Source organism: Anopheles nili, chromosome X (genome assembly GCF_943737925.1).
Source record: "Anopheles nili chromosome X, idAnoNiliSN_F5_01, whole genome shotgun sequence".
NCBI classification, from domain to species: Eukaryota; Metazoa; Arthropoda; class Insecta; order Diptera; family Culicidae; genus Anopheles; species Anopheles nili.
Window position 1 is genome coordinate 479866 of NC_071293.1, and position 21632 is coordinate 501497.

Genomic DNA, 21632 nt, shown 5'->3' on the forward strand with positions numbered 1-21632 from the left:
AACAAATCGGAACGGATGGATCCACCGTTCTGTGATCTTCTATGAAGCGTATCGATTTTTTAAAGCTGTACAACGCGCGTGGTCGGTTGTGGTAAACAGTGGGCAGCAAACGAAAACGTAACATCTCGGCTTGGATAAACTACATGTACTAGGTAACAGCGAGCAACGAAGAAACGGTTCGAAGGACTACGGTTCGCTTTTTCCTCTCAATCACACGGCGGTCGGTTTGTGCCTCTATCTCCCTTTCTGCGCTCCTGCTCGTCCAACCTCTAGCTGTCAAACTCACCGCTCCGTCGTACCTTATATACAATGCGATGGAGGTGAAGGTCCAGGGTTGTTTCGTCGGTGTCGGATGAAAGCGAAGCAACTTTGCACTCACTTGCGCTCGATCGGCAAGTGAAGAAAATTGTCCATCTTCGAGACGGTCGCCGGGCTTGCCGGCTCACGACTCATCTGCCGCAGTCGTTAGGCTGCTGGCAGGTGTTGGAGCACGGTACAGGTTCTGCTTTAGCGGCGCGATTTGTAAAGCAGACTGTCCAGGTTGAGCTTATTCTTGTTCGGAAGTGGCGCCCCGTGGCCTGGCCGGCCCCAGAAGGTGCTCCACGTCTCGAAGTGCTGCCGGCTCGTCTCGAACTCCTGCGCACGCACCGTCTCGACCTTTCGCTGCTTCTGGTTCATCTGGTTGCACAGGTCGGTTAGGTAGCCGTCGTCTGTGCGGCGTGCGATACTGCTGCGCGGTCGTAGGGCGAGGGGTATGTGGCGGGTTCGGGTGGTGGCGGAAGGAAGAGAAAAATAGAGAGACAAAGAGAGAGAGAGAGAGAGAGAAAAACAGAGAGAAGAACGTTTGTGCATCAGGTACAGGTTGGCACTCAAAGATAGGTCAGGCGGCTGATTGTCTGGAAAATGGTGTCGGAATCAAATTCTTGGAGCTCGGAAGAAGTGGATGGGAAAATAGGAAGCCGTAACAGGCGGCCAATAGCAACTATTACCCATTCGCAGTGTACTTATCGATCTTGGTGACGTCGGTCGTACCGAGGCTAATGGGGCGCGGTTGGGAGCGCCGTTTGGCGAGCAGTGGCACGAGCTCGACTCCGCCCGTTATCATGCAGTTACGTGTCGGTGGAACCCGCCCGCCATTGCGCCGTCCACCCCCCGCCCCGACCGCCCCTGCCTGTTGTTGCGCCTGTTGTTGAGGAACTTGTCCTTGGTTACAGAGCCTCGGGACGCGGCGATCCGGAGGTGGTGGTGGTGGAAACTCGTGGTGGGCTTGTGGACCAGGAGCCGTGGCCGGAGGTGAGGGGTGATGCTTGGTGACAACCCCCCGCCCCGCTCCCGCACTGCCCCCCGCTGCCGGTACCTGCTCGAGGCTGTTGCTGATGCACTGACAGACACAACGTGAGCAGCAGTTGGAAAAGCGCTTCAGGAAGCGATTCTCCTCCTCCAGCTGGCGCTGCATCCGGTTCACCAGCTCCAGGTCGAGGTCCTGCAGCGTCTCCTTGTTCGTCCAGCCCATCGATTTCATGAAGTTGTGGCCAACGTTCTTCGGTGGCCGCCATGGTTTGCCTCCAGGACCCGGTTTACCCCACGGACCACCATTAGGGCGTGGGCAGGACCCAACCGGGCCAGGACCCTGCGAGGATTCGACCAACTCCGAACTCCGAGACTTGCGCGCTCGGTTCTCCTTCTCCGCCACAATCCGATCCAGCTCGGCGCGGTACGTCTGCTTCTGCGCCGGAGACGTCTTGTACCGAAGCTCGTTATCCACATGATACCGGTTGGCGTCGTTGAAGCTGATGATCGGATCATCTGTCAGACCAGTCAGGATCTGGCCTGAAGCACTACGGATAGGCGCACCACCACCACCGGCCCCTACGCCTCGGGGTCGCCCAACCGAGACGGGATTCCGTAGGTCCTGCGAAAGAAGAATATTCATCAGCACCGATTCACTTCCGCCTGACGACTACTCACGTTCTTCGTCTCCGGATAGAGCCCTTGCAGCTGGATGTTCCGCATGCGAATCGTGTCGTTCGGTGCACCGCCTCCCTTGCGACCCCACGGTGAGTAGCGCTCCATCACTTCTCGGTACTGAAAGAGAGGAAACTTTGTCCGTGAATGTTTAGTTTCTTCCGGTGTAACTAGCCAAGCACACGGTGAGGTCCTGCAAAGGACTACGGTTTGCAAAGCAGGGAAAAGGATGCCTGTACCTAGCGCATGGACGCAGTGTTGTGTATGTGTGCAGCGCCGAGGATTTGTCAAGGCCACCACGCTATCTTTCCGAACAACGTCTGCATGAGGCTCGGATAGCTTGACTGCGGCAATGAGGCGTAACCTCGCTTGACACTCGAAAGCTAACCCGACCAACGATGCGCGAATAGCGCCGACATTGGGCTCACAGAAGTCCTTGAATGTTTCGATTCAGTAGGCTCGCTTTGGGTGAATTTTACGCAAGGGGTTCAACTAGTCTATGAAAGTATCAGCAATTCGATTGAGTTGCTCTCAATTCCCACGAAGAGTGGAAGATGTCTGAGAAGATAGCACCACTACATAGTTCTGAGGAGAGCAAACTTCTCTTTCCCTTCAAAACGCTGGTGAAATCGATCACTGAAGTCCAACAAATCTTCACCGGTATCCATTGCCCACGTTGAAGCCCACAATCAAATCCCCATTTCAAGCATTCAGCCTGCCATATCTGCAATGACAAATGATTTATGTCAAATCACCGCGATTACACCCCAATCCGCAATGGGATAGGACATGGTTTCCACCAGTTTCTAGGTGTGCTTTCCTTCTACGACAAGAACGGCACGCAATGTGCGAAAGACACAGCTCCTCTGTCCCCAGTATAACTCGATCCGATGATGGAGCAAGCACATTTCGAATCATAAAACAGTAAACAAGCTCACACATACCGAAAAAAGGCCGCAATCGGTTGTAACTCTGCCTGCGAGCCAAACGACGACCCATCACGAAGCGTAGCAGTTGCTGGCAGCAGAAGTAGGAAAGGTGAAGGATGTGCTTAAATGTGTGTCATCCAACATAATATTTTCTGCCCGCCAGCCCCTTGCATCGGCCTCCAGAACCCACCCCAACGCCTATCCCGTACAGGAAGGTGACCGCAGTTGCGGGAATTCAAGCAGTTCACCCCCGTGTGCCTAAAGTTGGGCAAGTAATTTGTTTGTTTACCTCTAACCTGTTTTCAAAGCCACAATGTGCTCGGCTTGGGCAATGACACGGCCCAGGTCGCCTCGAACACACAAAAGCAGGCCACGAAAATGCTGGCGATGGTTGGAATTGAGTTCTGGAAGGTCATTACTGTTGGTTTGGGGGAGGTGGATGAACCAAAAACAGATACTCGCCCACTTTTCGATGTCACCGAACGAGGCATTCGGGGTAAATTATGGACGGCAATACACCTTCCGATAGCACGGGGCGTAATCAATAATCCTTCGGTTTATCGGTGAACTATACGTTCTACATGCCCAACCACCCCGGTGTGATAAAATCGACGTAATAAATATATTAGTACGGTGACTAATGTGCTTCACCAACCTATCTATGCGCAAGGCATCATCCCGGAAAAAAAGCACTCCAACAGAGCGCGAAGGATTCGAAATACAGCTGCAAAGGAAGTAAGCGTGACGGTTTTGCCTACAGGGTAGGTGTACTCTCGGTGCATGGAAGAAAGTAAATGTAATCGCTTAGATTGTAACTTTTTATCTACACAAACAACAACTGCTCAGCGCTAAATGTAACTTTTGTGCAGCTTCGTCAAAATTCTTTGAGTTGGTTGATTCGAACGGTTGCTTGTTGTGATTGATTTGGCGAGGAAACGATCAGCTAGACACCTCCGAGGGCAGTGAGCGAAAACATCGATCACAGTGCGCAGATAACAGACGCAACACGAGGTATCTTAGCTCTTGCGCGACAGCTATCACCTTGCTGCTGTGGGCCAATTAAAAGAGAGGGAAAAAGTAAAAGACAACGACAGAAAAGAAGAGCTGGAAAGGTCCTGTGAAAATTTCGCCTGGATAAGCTCGTCGTCGGCGCCTAAAGGTAGACAATTTTAAGACATTTGGGAGCTTTCGCCTCACGCTCTACTCTCGTCTCACGACACGTTAGCACGATGTTCCCTCGCTCTGTGGGGCTCTTACATGGGCTTGCTCCTTGGCACGGGATCGTCGCTCGATCAGCTTCCGGTTTTTCCAATCGCGAAGGCTCTCATCGGCGATTCGCTTTCGCTCGTAACGCTTCAGTTCGTCGCACCAAAAGATCGGATGATCCGACAGGTTGTGCGAGCCCATGCGCGGTCGTTAGACAATGTTAGCGACGCACTTACAGCTCGCACTGCACATTCCGCAATCGACCCAAGCAGTACACAGGAACAGGCGGGACGAAATTCAAACCAGCACAGCAGATAATGGTTCTGCCACCCATACACAATCACTTGCTCTTTCACTTGGCACAGCCCTAGTGGCACACTGTGCCAGTTGCGACAAGTCTGGGGGATCTAGGATGGGTTGGAAATCAACCTGACAGCAGCTCGGCTCGGCTGCCACGAACCCTTTAACGTCTGCAGCGGCAACTCGTAATACACCTACACACCCCAACACACACACACCCTACTTCAACAGTCACGTTGAAAGGGAACGGTGTAGGGCGTCCGTGTTTTCGTCCTTCCGACGAGCTTTCAGGGAACCGATCGGACTCAGCGCCGGTGGAGAACTGGTCGTGCAGCAGGTCGCACCGTGAAACGGAAGCGAATGCAACGCCCTGTCGTTCCGTGAGGGCGTGAGGGCTCGATTAGGCTCGAGTTTTAAGCTAGTAGCTGTGTGCGAGCAGTCCTGCCTATCGCGCTCGGGTTACGATGCGGCTCACTGTTGCGGTCGTTGTTTTTATTTCGCAAAGCGGGCTTGATTTGCCTACCACTATCAAGCGCACGCTGGGTTGCGGCTGTGGAAAAGCAAGTAGAAAACATAAAACAAACCCACGTGGCCGGGACGGTGGTGGTATCATTCGCGACAGAGCTTGGCAGCATTTTTTAGCAAACAACCAACGGCAAGTAAACTCGTTTCGTGCCAGCATTGCGCCATACCAGGACTTCGATCTAACATCCGTGCGCCCGATGGTATGCGAGGTGAGCTTTTACCGTTATCCTTAGGGGTGCTTTCAAAAAGTCCTTCAGTGGGTTCGGTTATGAAATAGAGAGCAAAATGTTGAGGTTGCTGGCAGTGCATCGGAGTACGAGCCCCTTGCTTCCTTTTTGCGACCTGAACTACTGCTGAAACACAACACTAAACAAGCGCTATATGAGGGGCAATGATAAGACCCTCGGAGGAGGATTCTCTTGGGGAGTGGAAATTGGTTGTTGTTGTTTTTTTTAATAGCGTGCTTTCGCCAATGCCATTCTTTGCAAACTTTACATTTCATTTGCTCTTGAGGATGGCTCAAATGCGTGGGGGTGAAGGATATTCAGAAGCGCTCGAGCGAGAAAACGAACAAGGTATGACGCAGTTTTCTCATATTACAGTCGTTCAAGGAAACAAGCCCTGTTGAGGATTGTTTCAAGGATTACTCCGAGAGACAGGGCTCTTCGAAAGGGAACGGTATACCAGTAGCAGAAACAATATTGCACTCCTGATTGAGTGCCATACTAGCAGTTACGTTTGTTTGATAATTATTCGTTCACTACGAACCATACAAAAAGGATCTCCCTATACGCAGTTACGAAAGGAGAGCTTATATTTACTCCACGTGATTGATTTAGATTTTATTGGTCTCCCTTTTAGACTCACGTTAATGTACCGTATTTATGTATATTTATTGTATATATAATATGTACGGAAAACATGCTCACAAAAGGATACAACTAAGTTCCAAACCCCGCTATATGATGCACCCCAGCTTGTGTGCGTAGTTGCGTTCACGTTCCGTGCCTTAGTAAATGTACATGCCATCTAAGCCCTTTCTATCTTCATTTTCTTCAGTTAGCTGGCAAGGCAAACCTACCGGTGTTGTCATTATACTTTCCTCCTGCTTTGCCAGCATACGGTTCGATTGATTTGTATGTATAAATTCTTCTTTTCTTTGATCTCAATCATTTTAAAAATTGCTTTCTTAAATTTCTCTTGATAATACAGTTTTTTCTCACCGCTATGCTTGGTCTGATTTCGCACGCACTTTCAGGCAATCTTCACATCCATTCAAGTCATCTAACCTCGCTATCAGTTTATAACAAGGCTCGAGTACAAGGCAATGATGTTAGTTTTTCTTTTTCTTATCTATATACTGAAAACATATTTATGTTTCTTCTGCCACCGTCCAAAACTCGCCATGCTAATCATTCATGAGCATATTTTTATTTTATCTATCGTGTTTTATTAAACAACATCCACGTGAATATTGTTCATGTGCAACCCTTCTGTAGCTGGGATGCAGTTTCACTCCATTGTCTTACACTTTTTTCTGTTTTATCTCGTTTTTTAAAAAACACTATTCAAAATAAAACAAAAATAATCTTTTGCAACGGATTCCGAAATAGAGTTTTACTTTTTTACTAACACATATCGAAAGAATGTTCTGAATTGTTTGTTCAATATATCTGATTCTTCTACACCCTCCAAAAAATAATGTGATTATGAAATATTAATCATGAAGGTTTTTAGCTATGCTTTACCATTTTTCTAACGCAAAGTACCCCTTACCAAGACCATGTTTCACGTGGCGTTTCTATTATTTAGGAGGTGTTAGGATTTATGTGAAAATGTGTATTGTGAGCGTGCGCAGTTTTGCTATCAAAGTGTAAAAATTTTGCATTCATTTCCACAGAACGGATGCAATCGAAGAATATAGGAGCAGAACGAAAGAAGACATCCTGTTATTTGTCGACAAGGGTTCATTAAATATTAGATACTATTTACAATAAGGTTCCCGAAATCTTGTGCATCGACTCGACCGGCTTCCTACCGCCAGGTCGAACGCTCGTTTGTTCTGTAGCTGCCAAGTTGGTACTATGTTTGGATGTGGTTTTGTGTGCTGATCGGTTCGATCCGCTGATCATGGGTTTCGCAATCCCCCTTCTTGGGCCTTCTTCCGTTCGAGTAACGCATGGAAACAACATAGCAAAGAAAATTATAAAGTAAAGTTGAGTAGCCTTATCCGTTAAAGGTAAAGCAAGCAAATCTAATGTAGATTGTCGCCTGGGGACACTCGCAACCCCAAAACAACACTTAAATTCTAACGCTCGCAGAACACTTCGTATATCGTACAAACCGTACAAAACGTTGCATATTTCTTCTATTTTCCGCCCTCACATTTCCCCCTTTCTCTACCTGTCTCTATCTATCTATCTTTCTGCCTCTTTCTCGCTCACACACACTATTTTTATATTTTATATTTTCCTTTCATCAGTTTTCATTATTGAGTTGGCTTCAACGCACTTTAACAATCATTCGCACTTAGCCAGTATCATTAGCAGCAGGCTCTTTTGCTAATCTATCACCAACACCCAAAAAGCAAAGCCTGTTATATCCGCCATTCGTACCCTGCTCGCGTAAGGCGCTCGTTGACCCCGTGGTGTCGTTCGTTGGCCAATCCGTCTCATCTGGCTGGTGGCTCGAATGGGTTCGATTTGTGCTAACATTTGACCGCTCGTTCAATTGTTTACAAATCTCGCACATCCCCACGGCGAACGGGCGAAGTGCGATTTCCTGCCGACACTGGCAACTGTGGAAAACAAACGGAAAAGTCCAGGAGGAAAGGACAGAACAGCTACGGAGGCCTCTAACAATACCCGTTTCACCTAAGTCAGCTATCGGTACGGTGCAGCTGGCAGTGCGAGTAACATTTATACTATCCTATTTGACACATTCGTTTCGTTGAATTCGCTTCGTGCTATTGCCTCTTGCACTGGTAGTCTCACATACGGTTTAAACTTTGTTTGCATTTGGGCACGAGGTACAGACAGTCACCATTTCCCTAATGCTACCCATCGTTTGAGGGCTGTAGAGTTACAGTTGAACGGGTGAATAAATTAACGAACCGGTAGAAGCAAACAATTTTTGGTAATGCAAAAATATGTTATGTAATCTCTATCTGATGCGCTGCTAATCGTACTAATCTGTGATTGCATGAAGTAAAAGAATAAAAAACAATGTGCTCTTATTTTGTGTTGCTTACGATTCCACTCATTTGCAATGCTTGCTCCGATGCATTCCAATCCAGGTTAAACAAATCATTGCACGTAGTTACTATTGTCCATCACTAGAATAACTCTCTCTGGTTCACACAATATAAAAAAAACTCGTTATGCACATTGTTCAAACACTCGATTATTCCTGATTAATAAAAGAATAGCCTTCTCCCAAACTATTTGACACAACCATACTAGTTCACGCACTTTTTCATGCTATTAATTAATAGCAGATAATTTCATTTCACTTTCGTAGATAATTTCATTTGGTCACTTTCATACAATACCTAACCAGAAAATATAAATCATGATTGAAACGTAAAAAAAACTACACGCAAAATTGTTACTTCAACAAGTAAGGAAAACGATTTGAAAAGTATAAAACGAAGAACGAAAAGGACAGATATAGTTAGAAAATACAGAAATATTGAACAAGAAACACAATTTTATCTATTTACCCCATCACCTGAGAAGAAGATGGAGAAGCGCCATAGATTCTGCAAAGTATACCCCGTCCCTATGTCGAGATTGTGAAACTGTCTTTCATGATACTCGAATAAATCGCTAATATTAGTTACTAAGTCTAAGTGTTAAACGAGCGTTCGTGGTGCTGTGTATCGTGCTTTCAGCCGATGCCTTGGGATGCAATCCTTTTTTTTTGATCTACTAGATTCTTCACACATCTCTGAGGTTGAATGATACAACGAACAGCTCAACGAACAAACCATGCTCGATGAAACCCTCAAGTACAAGCTCTCATGAATATGTTGGGTTTTGTTCGGACTTGTGAGAGTCTTGGAGCCCTCGTTTTGGGTGGTTTCTTGTCTTTTATCTTGCCTGAATTCGCGCACGTTAGTTCCTGAGGCGTGCTAATGCACACGATTGTAAAGTAGATTGTAAATGATTTTTGTATATAACCTTATCTATCTTTCTGTTACTCGTTCCCTCATCTCCCAATCGCTCGGTGAGTGCGATGGAAGCGCTGTTCGTATGATTGTTGTACGTCGAACTCCAATTGTAAAATAATCCCTCGCTGTGAGGAAAGCCAGAAAACGCACACGGGATCAATCTCGTTCCTCACATTCGCGATCGTCACTTTCAACGTTTACTTCATCCTGTTGAGCACGAAGTCGCCCACCACAATTAGGCCTTTCTGATACGGTGACTCGCTGATCTGAGACGCGAGCCGTAGGGCTTCGATGCAGTGTTTGCGGGCAAGAAAGCGTGTCTGCTCGAGTCCTTGCGACTGGTGCACCAACTCGTACGCTCGCTCCACATCACCAGGCTCCCGGAAACGGCGCAGGATCATTGGGTTCAGCTCTGGGAACTAAAAAGGAAGTCAAAGAGGAATCGATTTATGCAAGTTAGGGACTGCGTAAGGGAAACTGTGTCATGCTCGCTAAAACATACCTTCTCACACGCGAATAGCACCGGGGCAGTGGCTAAGCCGAGCTTCAAGTCCGCTGCAGCCGGTTTGCCCATCGCTTCCGAGCTCGACACGAAATCCAGCAGATCATCCACAAACTGGAAGGCGAGCCCAAGGTTGCGCCCGTATTGAAAGCTCAATTCCGCCATCTGATCATCAGCACCAGACAGTACAGCGACCTGCAATGCAACCAAGTTGTTAATACAAGAGAACGCCAGTACGGTGAGATCGTGAAGATACTTACGGCCTTCAAACTGTTGGCTATTAGCGATGCCGTCTTCCTGTACGTCTTCGTAAAGTAGTGTGCGAAGCGCTCATTCTCCGTTTCCTTCGAGCCGAGCTGCATGAACTCGCCTTGTACCAAATCGGTTAAAACCTACGATGGCGGGAGGTGAAAAGAATCATCAGAATGGGACGCGAAACAAGTCTGATCATGCGACGTTATATAACACATTTTGAGACGCGCATCATGTAATACCCCTAAAGGACAGTAATATATTCACGCCAGCAGCGATTTGCCCGGGACAGAGCAAGTAGTGGAGCGTACAGCTTACACTCAACGTTCGGTTGCCTCAAGCTCGAAAGCTTTAATGGACGAAGAGCCCAATGTGCTAATTTCTGCACAAAACTGAACAGCACCCGATGTAATCGTAGAACGGTGGCCATTGTGACCGCTAGCTTAGTGTAGCCCCGAATGTCCGCCCTGGGTCTAATGAACTCTAATAGGATGGGCTGCAAGAAAGGAGCGAAACCCACGGTGGATAAGCAAACAAAACGCCGGACACGATGGTTCGAAAACGAGATGGTCGCGATGTATAGCGCTTTTTTTCTTCTAATCATGATTCGCCTTGCCCAGGCAACCTCGCGCGCTTTGCATCGGCGAGAAAACACTCCATTATTCCACTATAACGAGCCTTATTTGAGCACATACGCCTGGCAGATAAGGTGCGATGGGGTGTTCTAGGTGTGATGAGCCGCCGAAATGTGACGCTGCTTAGACAATGGCAACATTGAAGCTGGTTCGTTTGTTTGCACGATCAAGGCAAACATTCGCAAACAAAAAGAATTCCCCAACCCAAGCTGCTTTTAGTGGGAAACCTTCGACGCTGCCTATGTGCCGGCAGCCTTAAGCGGATAGTTTGTTTGACGAAACTATGACTTGGTATCCAAAGCAGTTTTGGTAATCGAAAAAGAGATTTCGATTCAAAATCAACTTTTCGGTGTATTGCGCATCCTTCGTCCCAATCACACAAGGTCATGGCAGTCTAAAATCACGTTGCTGTTTAAGATTGCAGATATTTACGCCCCTATTTTATGGTGTATCAATATATATCTGAACAGAAACCAAAACAGAACCAAAGGAACAAATTTTCCGTCATAAAACATATCGCTCGTACTCCAGTTCATGACCTAGTCCAGTGCTGACCTCCAGTAAATTCATTATAGGCGATTTTAGAGGTTCAACCTTCGCGTAAACAGTTGTTTGCGATGGAAAAGTGCTTGACAAACTGATCGTTAATGCGTGTCTATTGTGCGCTCTTTGCACCCACCTTCCAGGGTGGACGTGGGCTGCAGAAAAGCGCGGGGTTCAGTGTACTTTTAAAATTTGACCGAGAGAACTAAACCAATTCAGTCAAAGGACGGCAATTACACCAATTCAAAACCGAAAGCGAAGCAGATTCGATGATGACCTATGCCGATCGTGGCAGGTCTCGCCTGTTTCCAGCTTCTGCGAACGTTCGGCCGTTTACTTCTGCTCAAAACCAATCCATTAATCACGGCCCAGCCACCCTGGTGGCCAAGACACTAGCTCACCAGAAAGCAGCCTCTGCTCCCATGCTCTCGTGGCAGGTAATTTAAGCGAATTGCCGTTGATCACGAGGCACAATCACACACCAGCGGAAAAATTGCTATTCGCCTCAATGGGCTCTGTGTTTCGTGTTCCCTTCTACTGCCATTGAGCATGCTCTAGCCTGAAACAGGGCATGTACACCACACAGAACAAACAGATGAGAATTACATAAAAAAATCGACACCTGAGCAACCGATCGCCAGCGCGATCGAGCATCTTCACGCACGTACGCGTATGTAAGCGTGGCTGGGGTGAAGGGAAAGGGAGAAACCTATTCAACATCAAACGAGATTCCGTTCACCACCCCACGAGCTCCAAGGTTGATTTTACAAGTCGCGGCAAGAAGGTCTTGGCCACCAGCGGTACAGTGCGCGCGCGCGCGCTCGGGGGTCTCGTAGTTGACCGTGCTAATTAGCGAATCCAACTGCCACATCTACACTTAGAGGCTGCTACACCTGCAATAGCGTAGGTGAGAAAAGCGAACAAAAAAATGCCCCCATCGCTGGCTGACTGTCAAATTGTTATCCCTCGGTAGTTGCAGCAATAGTTCCACCTGAACTGCGCGCTCCTGCGGAAATGACGATTTCTTTTGTCGCGTTTCTTACGACTTGCGCTAATTCAACGGCAAAAGACAAAACACCTCTGATCGGAGCCTTTTTCTCGCGTCCGGAGACACAGACACGATTTCCGTTGCCCTTCCCCGGCAGCGCGTATTTCTAGTGATGCAAGGTGCGGAAAATTGGCACACTTACACGCCTCGTGTGTGGGTGTATGCGTTCGTGCGCGTGTGTGTGCTACCATCGTTAGGTATAACGCATTCGTAGGATGGGTTTTCTGCCGCTTTTTCTCGTTCTTTTTCCCCGCGGGTGCTGGCATCATCCAGCATCAAGGTCGCCGGAGCAGGGCAATCATTTTGAAAAGGCACCGTTACTCGCGGGGTGGCCGGAAGAACCCCAGTGAGAGGGAGAACGGAAGGGTAGATCTGCTAAGGGACGGATGGTGCATATGTAGGTCAGAAGTTTTTAATTTTCAACATCTTTTTTTTTCATCATTCGCTTTATCTAATGGCACGGAGGAAAATTGCGGCCGCCGTGAGCGGTTGATAAATCATGGCCGCTCACAGATTGTTGATTATTGAAAAAGTAAATGGTCGGTCAGAAAGGAGGTTGCCGTGGACGGAAGGGGGACCAAAGCGCCCTGGTCGGTAACGCGCGACGGGAAAACGCGAAGTTGCGACCACACGACATCGGTTTACCCAACCGTTACAAATTGCCACTGATGTTACATGCTCGACCTTCCATTATTGGATAATTGCACATACAACATAAGCCAGGCTGAGCCACGCTGGCAACGCTGACACCCGCGACAGTTTTCAAATCCAAGTAAAACAAACATTCGACACCTAATCGAATAACGTTTTATAGGTCACGGAGCGCCATAAAGATCCGCCCCGCGATAAACCAGGAAACGTGTTCACAATGATTACGGTTATAAAACTCAGTTATGAATCTGCATTAATAACAAAACGGAAACTTTCGAGCGAGCTAGAGCTTATAACCTTCAACTCGCCGTATTTCTGCAACGCTACAGCATTCTTTTTTCAACCTAGCGCGAGTTCGTCGCTTGCGCGAGCGAAGCAGTCTTTCGTTTACGAAAACGAACGCGAAGCGAACATGCCGATAACATGTGATTATTATTATTTTATTTTGATTCCGTTTCGTTCAGCTGAACGCTTAGAGTACCGTAATGCACAGTGCGCTTCAATTGTTGACGAAACGTTTTTATTGCAATATTTGCATCGCATCAGGAAGAATGTGAGCCAGTACAAGGGGTGTACCATGTTATGTTTATACAATAAAGTATTCTTAATTACACAGCACTAAATGCTTGCGATCCCAGATGGAGCATTGCTGTCGTAAACTGGGTACTCACTGTACGTTTGCAATCAACGCGTAGAAAATCGTAAAATACTCGACAAACCCTTTAGCGATCGACATTGTCTGCATTAAGGATCGAGATCAAGTAACGATGTGGCATCTCACCCTCTTTCCCAGCAAAGAACACAGATTCTTCACGTCGATCCGAAGCAATTGAAACGGAAAGTTTGAGGAAACCAAAACGTTGATGACTTGAACGGTTCACAGTGGATCAGTAGGTCGGAATAAATTCCATGTACCGTTAATTGCAGACTTCGTATTCAACCACAGAGCGGTGGAGTTTTTTTCCCATGCCATTCGATCACCGTGACCGAAATCGAGCTGCTTTTTTGTAGTTTGCTATCGAACACCGGTTTTGATGTTGATTAATTCAGCGATTAATGATGGATGTCGGGTTTGATTTCCGATTAGAAGGAAGTCGATCAAGTACGATCAGTCGAAAGGAAGGACAATTAATTTGAATTATACTTCCGTCTTCTCGGGTCAGGCGCTCGGAGGGCAACATTTCCGGGAACGAAATAACTAATAAAAGATGTTAAAATAAACCGAGCCATCGCCAAAGGCACCGCCATTGGCGCCGGATTCGATCGCCAGCTGAAGCATACCACGCCATGCAAGAATACCACGACCGCATTACGACGGAAACGATCCCAATGCGTCGAAATATCCATCAGACCCTCGAACCAATAACGGTGCCAATGAGGTTCATCTGCGTACCTCTCCCTCTTCGACGTCTTCGGCTGTAATAATTCAGCACTCTAAGCGCTCAGCTAATGAGGAGCGAAGAGAGCTCCACCACCTGCGAGAAGAGCTCTTAACTACCGTCTAAATAAGCACTTAATGTCAGCGGCACGACCCGTCGGCTGGATGATTCTATTCGCTCAACATCCATCCATCCACTCCAGATGCGTACCACGGCGCAGGCTCGGTTACGTTCACCTCTAGCGACCCCTCTTCTGCTTCTATTTTATTGATTTTACATTCATTTGCTCGTTACTGTCAAGCTTTATATCCGCGGTTGCTACCCCTTAAACGATGCACCCTAAATCGTTAGTAGCGCTCGGCCGGAAGCGACGTTGACCAGGGCAATCAAAACGGTGTATGGGTGCGTTTCACGACTGGTACTAATTATATCATGTTCGTTTTTTGTGCTTCTCTTTACATAAATTTGGTAAGCATGTTTCCCTCACGCTTTGCAACAAGTATACGCAAAGCTGTACACAACATTTCGCGCTAAATTTTATGTGTCCACATGATGTGTGCTCATCCTCGGTTGCGTGAGCAGGGGAACAGATGGGGTCGAAAAATAGTGAAAATGGAGATAGAGAGTGAGAAAAAACGGACAGACGCATTGGTACACAACCGTGACATAATAATTTGTTATTTGCTAAAACCTTCGAAAGGCAATTACAGCAACAGGCTAGTTCTTGCTTGATTCGATTTGTCATTGGCTTTTGTCGCGGCAATTTTGCAATTATGTTTCATCCCTCTCGTGCCCTTTCACGCGCGTTATGGCCTTTTATCAGACCGCCACTTTTTCTTATGTCGCCTGCCCTTCCACCAGAGCCATTCACCGACGATGCTCTCGGTATCTGAGTAATTATTCCTCACTCCTGCATCGCTCGGGCTTTCGTGGATAATTTTTTTGTGTTATTCCGTCGTGATAAGGGGCGCGACGATGGGCCAAAATGGCATGCTGAGGCGTTGGCAAGCGACCCACACGCCAACGCTGTTCCAAATGCAATACCGCCTGCAACACCACCTCTCGCACGTTCGGCAAACAATGCGTGAGAGTGGCACACGAGAATGACATGCGACGAGGCGCAACAGCCACAAACTGCCTGCGGCATCTTCTCATCGTGCACTTCTTCGTTTTGGTCTTCATGCGCCTACTGCTCCCTCCATTCGCAACAATTATATCACACCCGGAAAAGCCCGGCGGGTGGAGAACGGTCCGCTTTGTGACACAACAGAGCCATCTCTGCGCCCAAGTCCATCTGTAGCGGTGACAAATAGGTTTCCGGCTCCAACCACCTCGGCGAACCTGAGACCCGCTGCTAAAGAAACCTCGCGAGACAGTAAGAAAGCTTGAGAAGTGAGCAGCTTTGCGCGATGTAGGTAGGTGAAGCTGACGGCAAAACTTGTAAAGATGTGATTTTTTTGATCTTATGATGTTTTTTTTTGTCCGCTTCACAGACCGGCCGACGAACTAAGATGGGGACAGCGTCCGTGCCGACAGGAGATTCGACCACAATCGGAGAAATCCATCAAATGTCATCTACATTCGCACGGATTTGCAATACGCATACCACAAACTGTGCGTCATCCGTGATGCGTGACCCATCGTTCGGGTTCGTCGCTTGATGACTCGTCGAGCGCTTTCGATTCCTATAGACAGATCCCATTGCGGATGCCGAGGTTGGTACATGAGCCCACACCTATGTCAGTGCGTGCACAAAGCGCACACATTATCAGCCTCTTCACCTACACCGTTTCCTGCACCATCAGCTGAGCCACTGTGTGTATGAAAAAAACAACCTGCACCGAAAACACAAGGCGAATTATGGCTTTTTTTGTATCCTGTTTTTCCACCTACGTAGTATTTCACTACGTAGTGAAAATGCTTTTTAACGCTTCTATCTTGCCGGAAGGTGGAAAACAAGGAGGTACAACACCGACACCTTCCAATGCCGATGGCGGTAATGGCACTAATCACCACCGCCGCCCTGCGGTGCACCGCGATGCGGTTCCAAATGGTTGTGAAATTAATTTATTTGTATCACATATGCGGCCGGCGCTACAACGCACTGTTTTCCCCACTTTCTCCTTTGCATGACATCGGGTGGCTAGGCAAACGCAAGCCGCAAAATGCGGCATAATTATGAAACGTCAACTGGCTGCAAATGGCGATGCCGAGGGAATCAACACCAACTTGCCTAATATAACGCATCCCTCGTGGCGCACGCAGGCGTTATCGAGTGTCCGAACCCAATCGAAGGTAACTGAAATCGGCAGGTGAATTTCAGTGGTACACCTAGTACCACACGGCGCATAATGCTGCGCACTGTAACGAGTGATTATGGCGCGGCTTCTCGGGGCTCTCGGCCTGCAACGATGGGATCGAAACTCGAGCACGATGGGGCATGCTTGGGCTTCTTTTTACACCCTCGTTTGGCCCTCGAGGCTCGCCAGCGATTGGTTAATTCGATTCGCCATGATATAACTGTATCGAATGTACACGGTCATGAAACTGGGCCAAAAAACGACTCAAAAGACACAGTCGGGAAAAGTGACACTAAGCGGGAGAAAAGAAAATTCCGTATGATTAGTCCGTATGATCTGGAGCCTTGCTCGATGAAAATGCGCGACCTAATCTGTTTATTTTTAGTTTTTAGTGAACATCCAGATACTCTTGCAAGAATGTGCCATAATCTGACCTCGATTTCGACAAGAAGAACGCAAGAGATTTCGTTCCAGTTTTCCGCGGGCTAAAATACAGCATTTGGTTTCTTTTCGTACCATTAAATTCGTGTTGCTATCAACAGTTCGCAACAAAGTGAAAGAGAGACGCAGCAAGCAGACGCAAGAAAAGAAGCAGCGCAAAGAAAGGTGGTGAAAATACTTGCCCGCTTGTCAGCGCGCGCAAAAGTGAAGGGCAAAGAGTCGTGCTCGCAGCCAGTCGCCATATTTAAACATTTTTTGAATTCCTCGAGCTTCGTTCAGCCATCCCTGAGGCAGATCCTTGCACCAGTAAGCTCGGAAATTTGCTTCGCCGCAGGCAATCATAAAATCGAAATGTTATACTATTGAAAAATTTGATAAGACTTTCATTTCACGTTCATTCTCACAGTGAAGTTGTGTGTTCCAGCCCAGCAAGAGCAAGAGAAAGGCAACCATATCGCAGATAAAGCTGAACCGTCTTTTGGGTCACGTTCGTCTGCTTTCTGCTTGCTTATTTAAAAGACTTACATTTCGTTATATGAGGCCCTGTAAAAATGTATTAACAGCTTCTTCAGACGCACTGATTAGCATTTCCAAAGCACAAAGCGATAAGGTTGGTGCCACCGATCTCTTTTGTATTTCAAACCCAGCGGCACAGCTTACCACTATGGTAGAAAAAAAAAGATCCTATCACACGTTTGTCTCGTCATGAAAAACACCGATGACTCCGATGAGCCCTCTTCATATGCAAAAATGGTCTGTAGAACGCGCAGATATAGCTCAACATGTTTCATTTTAAAAAACACGCCATCATCGCGAGAAAGTGGCCAGGGCACGCGGAGGATTCAGCCAAATCCGTAATCAGATTGCAATCAGCAGGAGTGCTGGGAGCCCAAAAAGAACAACAGCTCATCGCCTGCGGGCCAGACAATTCCGACAAAAGCCGAAAAGGAGCGCGCATCGGTCGCCAGAGGAAAGCTTTCTCGCGGGCGCGCGCATTGTTGAGTGCGCTAATGTGGAGTGATGAAGGTGGGAGCTGAAGCAGGCGGAAAGCATCGGCAAGTTGTTTACTCGCATACTGCTGCTGGCTGTCACGCAACTTTCACAAAATTCAAAGATGTCGCACACCGCGCATACTCGCCCCACGTTGGGCTTTCTTCCTCACTCTAGCTCCCGGGCTTCATCTCACTCGTTCTCGCTCACGCACGCGCTTCACTTTGTGCGCTTCGTCACTCTTTATCTATTTTCCCTCGACTTATCATCGGGTGCATTTATCACATAAATTTCAATCAGATGCTGCAGACGGCGAGATGAATCAAGGCAATCTAAGCGACAGAGAGCGCGTGAGCACTGTATCGATTTCCGGTCCCAAAAAGCCAATCGGTCACATTCAAATCCGCGTTTCGAGCCCAGCAAATAAGCCCACGAAGCATTTACTCACCTGACTGAGAATGTGTGTCACTTCGTCGTGTTTCAGGCGGGCCAGCAGCATCGAGGCGACGGCAAGGATGTAGTCACCGGCCTGCGTCACCTGTGGAGCACGTAAGAGAGGAGAACGTGGCCTGATGAAAAATGTGGCAAGCGAATCCCGCAAAATAGGGGTGGGAGACGAAAAGAAATAAAGCGAGAGAAAGAAGAGGAAAAAAACGACAAGAAAAAGGCCCCGCGAAAGCACGACCGATATGTTAAATAACAGGCGGATGATGAAACGAACGCAAAGGATAAACAACGCCGCAAGGATGCCAAAAAGTTAAAGGTCGTAATACTGCCCTCACCGTCGGAAGCCCAAGCAGGGAAGAAAAGGGCACGCCCCGCCAACCACCGCGTCACCGCTCCCCTAGCAACAGGGATGGAATGCGCATTGACCAGGCAGACCGCCCGGTTTGAGGGCATCAATACGCACTTCGATCGTACGCTCGTCCTGCCGGACGTGTCGCGCCAGTGGCCTCTACCAACGACTCTACTCATTTTCGAAAGCTCCAGCACGGCGTGCGTGTCAGCGCTTTCCTTCCGGACAACAGGTGACGTTCGCCATGGAACGCCGGGCGCATTGCGATCGTATCGGTCTGGTCGGGCTACCTGTCCGGTTACATTACGCCACACACTCACGCGCGTATGGAACTGCCGTCCTCGGGAGACCTTCCGCCCACTGTTCACGTGGGCAACACGGCATCGAAATAACGGGCAGCAAATTACAATGGATCGTAAACTCACTTTCTTCCCGCCGGGCGCGGTTTCGAGCTCCCACGCCCTCTGGGACTTCGCACCATCGACTCTGTGGCAGGAGGAGCTCGAACACCTGCAGCAACACGCTCGGTATGCAAACAGGCGACTCACGTAGTGCCGTTTTCCAGCGGCTTTTAACGCCTGCGCGAAATCGTTTCGATCTCTACCCGTGCTATTGTTTCAATTTCTGTTCGGACCATCAGCGTGATCCAATTGCAATTGCTCCAAGAGTTGGGGTTGAACGTTTCCCCGAAAAAGGACCCAATTGACGATCGATTCGGCACGCGCTCTGTCAGGACAACAGCTGTTGGAAGGGCAACAACTGCATGTCAACTTCGGGCTAGGATGAAATAGCTTCTCCGTCTAACCAAAAGCTACACTACAAGGACCAGCAATGCGCTGCTGAAGCAACTCCAAACACGACGCCATTTCGCGAGTAATCAAACGCCGTGAACTACCTTCAACTGCTGCAGAGGTTATTAATAAACGAAAACACATACACAACATACACAGGGCTGTGGCTGTATCGCTTGCTGCAATTTGGAATCAAAACAAAAGACTTCGTCCCGTCGTCCTCCGTCGCGTGAAGGTGCTCGCGGATGTGGATGGAATTCATCCCATCGCTCCAGTCGCCGCAGAAGCAAGCTCCTCCAAGGTCAGCATACCCCATCCGCATCTCACACCACAGCTCGAGGTGCCCACACGAAGAATACCAAACGAATGGCACTTAATTGCCATCTCGCGCGCTCAAACGTACCGAGTGTTGAGCAGCAAACGGGCGCGCATTTTGCTAATTCCTTACACATGTACACATCCTAGGCGAGCTATTGCAGCGCCCCATCCAGTGCCGATTGCTTCCGTTTCCGTATTGCGGTCACGATTCGGCTGTTAATCGATTGTTGGCGTATGTTTTCACGCAGCCGCCCGCGGCAGGAGCCAGCTGTGGAGCTCACCGTCACGCAAACCCCACCGGGAGCAGCATTGGACGGGTGCGCGTGTTTTTGTGTGTGCTTTATTATTTCTTTAATTTGAATTATTGCCAACCGCCGGCTTGTGGACATCACGGACCTTCTGGCGGCAGCTTTTCTGAGGTTTTCGATCACTCACCGATCGAGAATGTCAGCCACAAAACAACTGATTGACGTCAGGCAGGACGACGGCTTGCTTTTCGTGGTGTTGGATTAACCAGAAAATTTCACAAATCTAAAAACAGCACGCCAAGACATCCCAGAATGGCTTTTTGAAGCTGGCAATTTCGGACGGTTTAATCGAACCAATTCGCTGACGTCAAGAAACATACCACGGGATTAGAGAAGTTCACATCTCAGACATCTGGAATCTACGCGTTAGGAATTGGGGAAAAAGGGTTTTAAAATCCCGCAGGGTGGCTTACCTTTTTGTGGTTCCATAGCACGTTGACACTTGGTTTGCCTCGTCTAGCGAACGACTGGTCGATAACGTCATCGTGCACTAGGCTGGCAGTGTGAATCATTTCCGAAATCATCGCTATCTGTCGCTGCGCGTTCACTATGTTGCTGAAACGGACATAAAAGAAGAAAACAAACAGCACATGAGTCCGAGAGCAATGCAGAAAATGGAAAACGGTAGTACCACGCTACGACAAAAAGCCCAACCAGACGCTAGAAAGACCTGTTGCTAGAAAGCTTTAATAGTACTACGAGAGTTGGCAACAGCGCTCTCCGTTGGCTCCCTGTCGCATCACCAACATTCTATCGAGCTGCGGCCACCTGAGCCATCCCAGATGGTTGAAAATGCAAAAATCTGGTTGATTTAGCAACTCCCGCCCGACTTCCAACGGACCGAAATGAAGATGAATGAGGAGCAAAAGAAAGAAACCGAACCGCCAAGAGATCCGCGTGGCCCCACAGTTATTGAAAGGTTTATGCAAATGGTAACTCCACCAACGGACCTTTAGGCAGGCAAGGAGGGCGAAGGCTCAGGTCGAGAGAAAAAAAAACGCCTCGAGGCTTTTCCACCTGAAGATGCCCATAAATATGAATATTAATTCCTATGAAAGAATCTTCTGGACAACACCGCCAAAGTTGCCGCGTGCTCTCGCATGGCAACAGCTAGGCCAAAGCTGTTCTGACGTGAAGCGGTGGCTAGCAGCACTGCCGAGTCAACGCCTCACAGCCCGCCTTCTATTCGAGCCTTCACCCAATCGCACCTCGCGCCCAATCAACATTCCCAAAAGGTACAAGCATTTTTCACAGCTCACTCGATAGCGTCCGGCTTTCGGCCGGCAATTTATCGTCCCCAGGCCATGCGATCGAACGTGGTTTTGTTTGCAGGCCCTGAACCGCCCCATGAATATGCATGAACCCCCCTGGCCGGACCCTGCACACCGGCCGCACCCGCAGGACTAAGAGTGGGCCTGTTGTAAACCGAGCGGGCCACCATAAACCAACGCCAATATCCCTGTGACGCTACGATCGGTCCCTGTTCTAAGCGGGCTCGCCTAATTGGCCGCTAAATTCCCACCCGAAGTATGCCGAAAATAACTTCGAAACACCCGAAAAACTAAAGAAACCCGTTTCGACC

At 48.3% G+C, this 21632-nt stretch overlaps 2 protein-coding genes across 2 annotated transcripts in view; both read right to left on the reverse strand.

Annotated features, from left to right (window-relative positions):
* Positions 1–339: 339 nt before the first annotated feature.
* LOC128729093 (uncharacterized) lies at positions 340–4301 on the reverse strand. Its single transcript, XM_053822744.1, has 4 exons — positions 4152–4301; positions 1969–2100; positions 990–1912; positions 340–730 (listed from the first exon to the last, which is right to left on the reverse strand). The coding sequence occupies exons 1-4, from the start codon at positions 4299–4301 to the stop codon at positions 508–510; spliced, it is 1428 nt and encodes a 475-aa protein (XP_053678719.1). The 3' UTR covers positions 340–507.
* A 4992-nt stretch (positions 4302–9293) lies between these two features.
* LOC128729318 (all trans-polyprenyl-diphosphate synthase PDSS1) overlaps positions 9294–21632 on the reverse strand; it is a 33873-nt gene continuing 21534 nt past the window's right edge. Inside the window, exons 4-8 of the mRNA XM_053822988.1 lie at positions 20464–20605; positions 18286–18375; positions 9859–9990; positions 9599–9793; positions 9294–9515 (exon numbers count right to left, since the gene is read on the reverse strand). Coding sequence (XP_053678963.1) covers positions 9294–9515; positions 9599–9793; positions 9859–9990; positions 18286–18375; positions 20464–20605 — 781 coding nt within the window. The remainder of the gene's footprint in view (positions 9516–9598; positions 9794–9858; positions 9991–18285; positions 18376–20463; positions 20606–21632) is intronic.

Bases quoted from the DNA above. Each gene is read 5' to 3' on its own strand.
- LOC128729093 (XM_053822744.1), bottom strand. From the start codon at position 4,301: ATGGGCTCGCACAACCTGTCGGATCATCCGATCTTTTGGTGCGACGAA. The intron at 1,913-1,968 runs GTGAGTAGTCGT...CTTCTTTCGCAG, and splicing joins TCTATCCGGAGACGAAGAAC to GACCTACGGAATCCCGTCTC. The intron at 731-989 runs GTAATAGTTGCT...ACGACCGCGCAG, and splicing joins GATAAGTACACTGCGAATGG to CAGTATCGCACGCCGCACAG.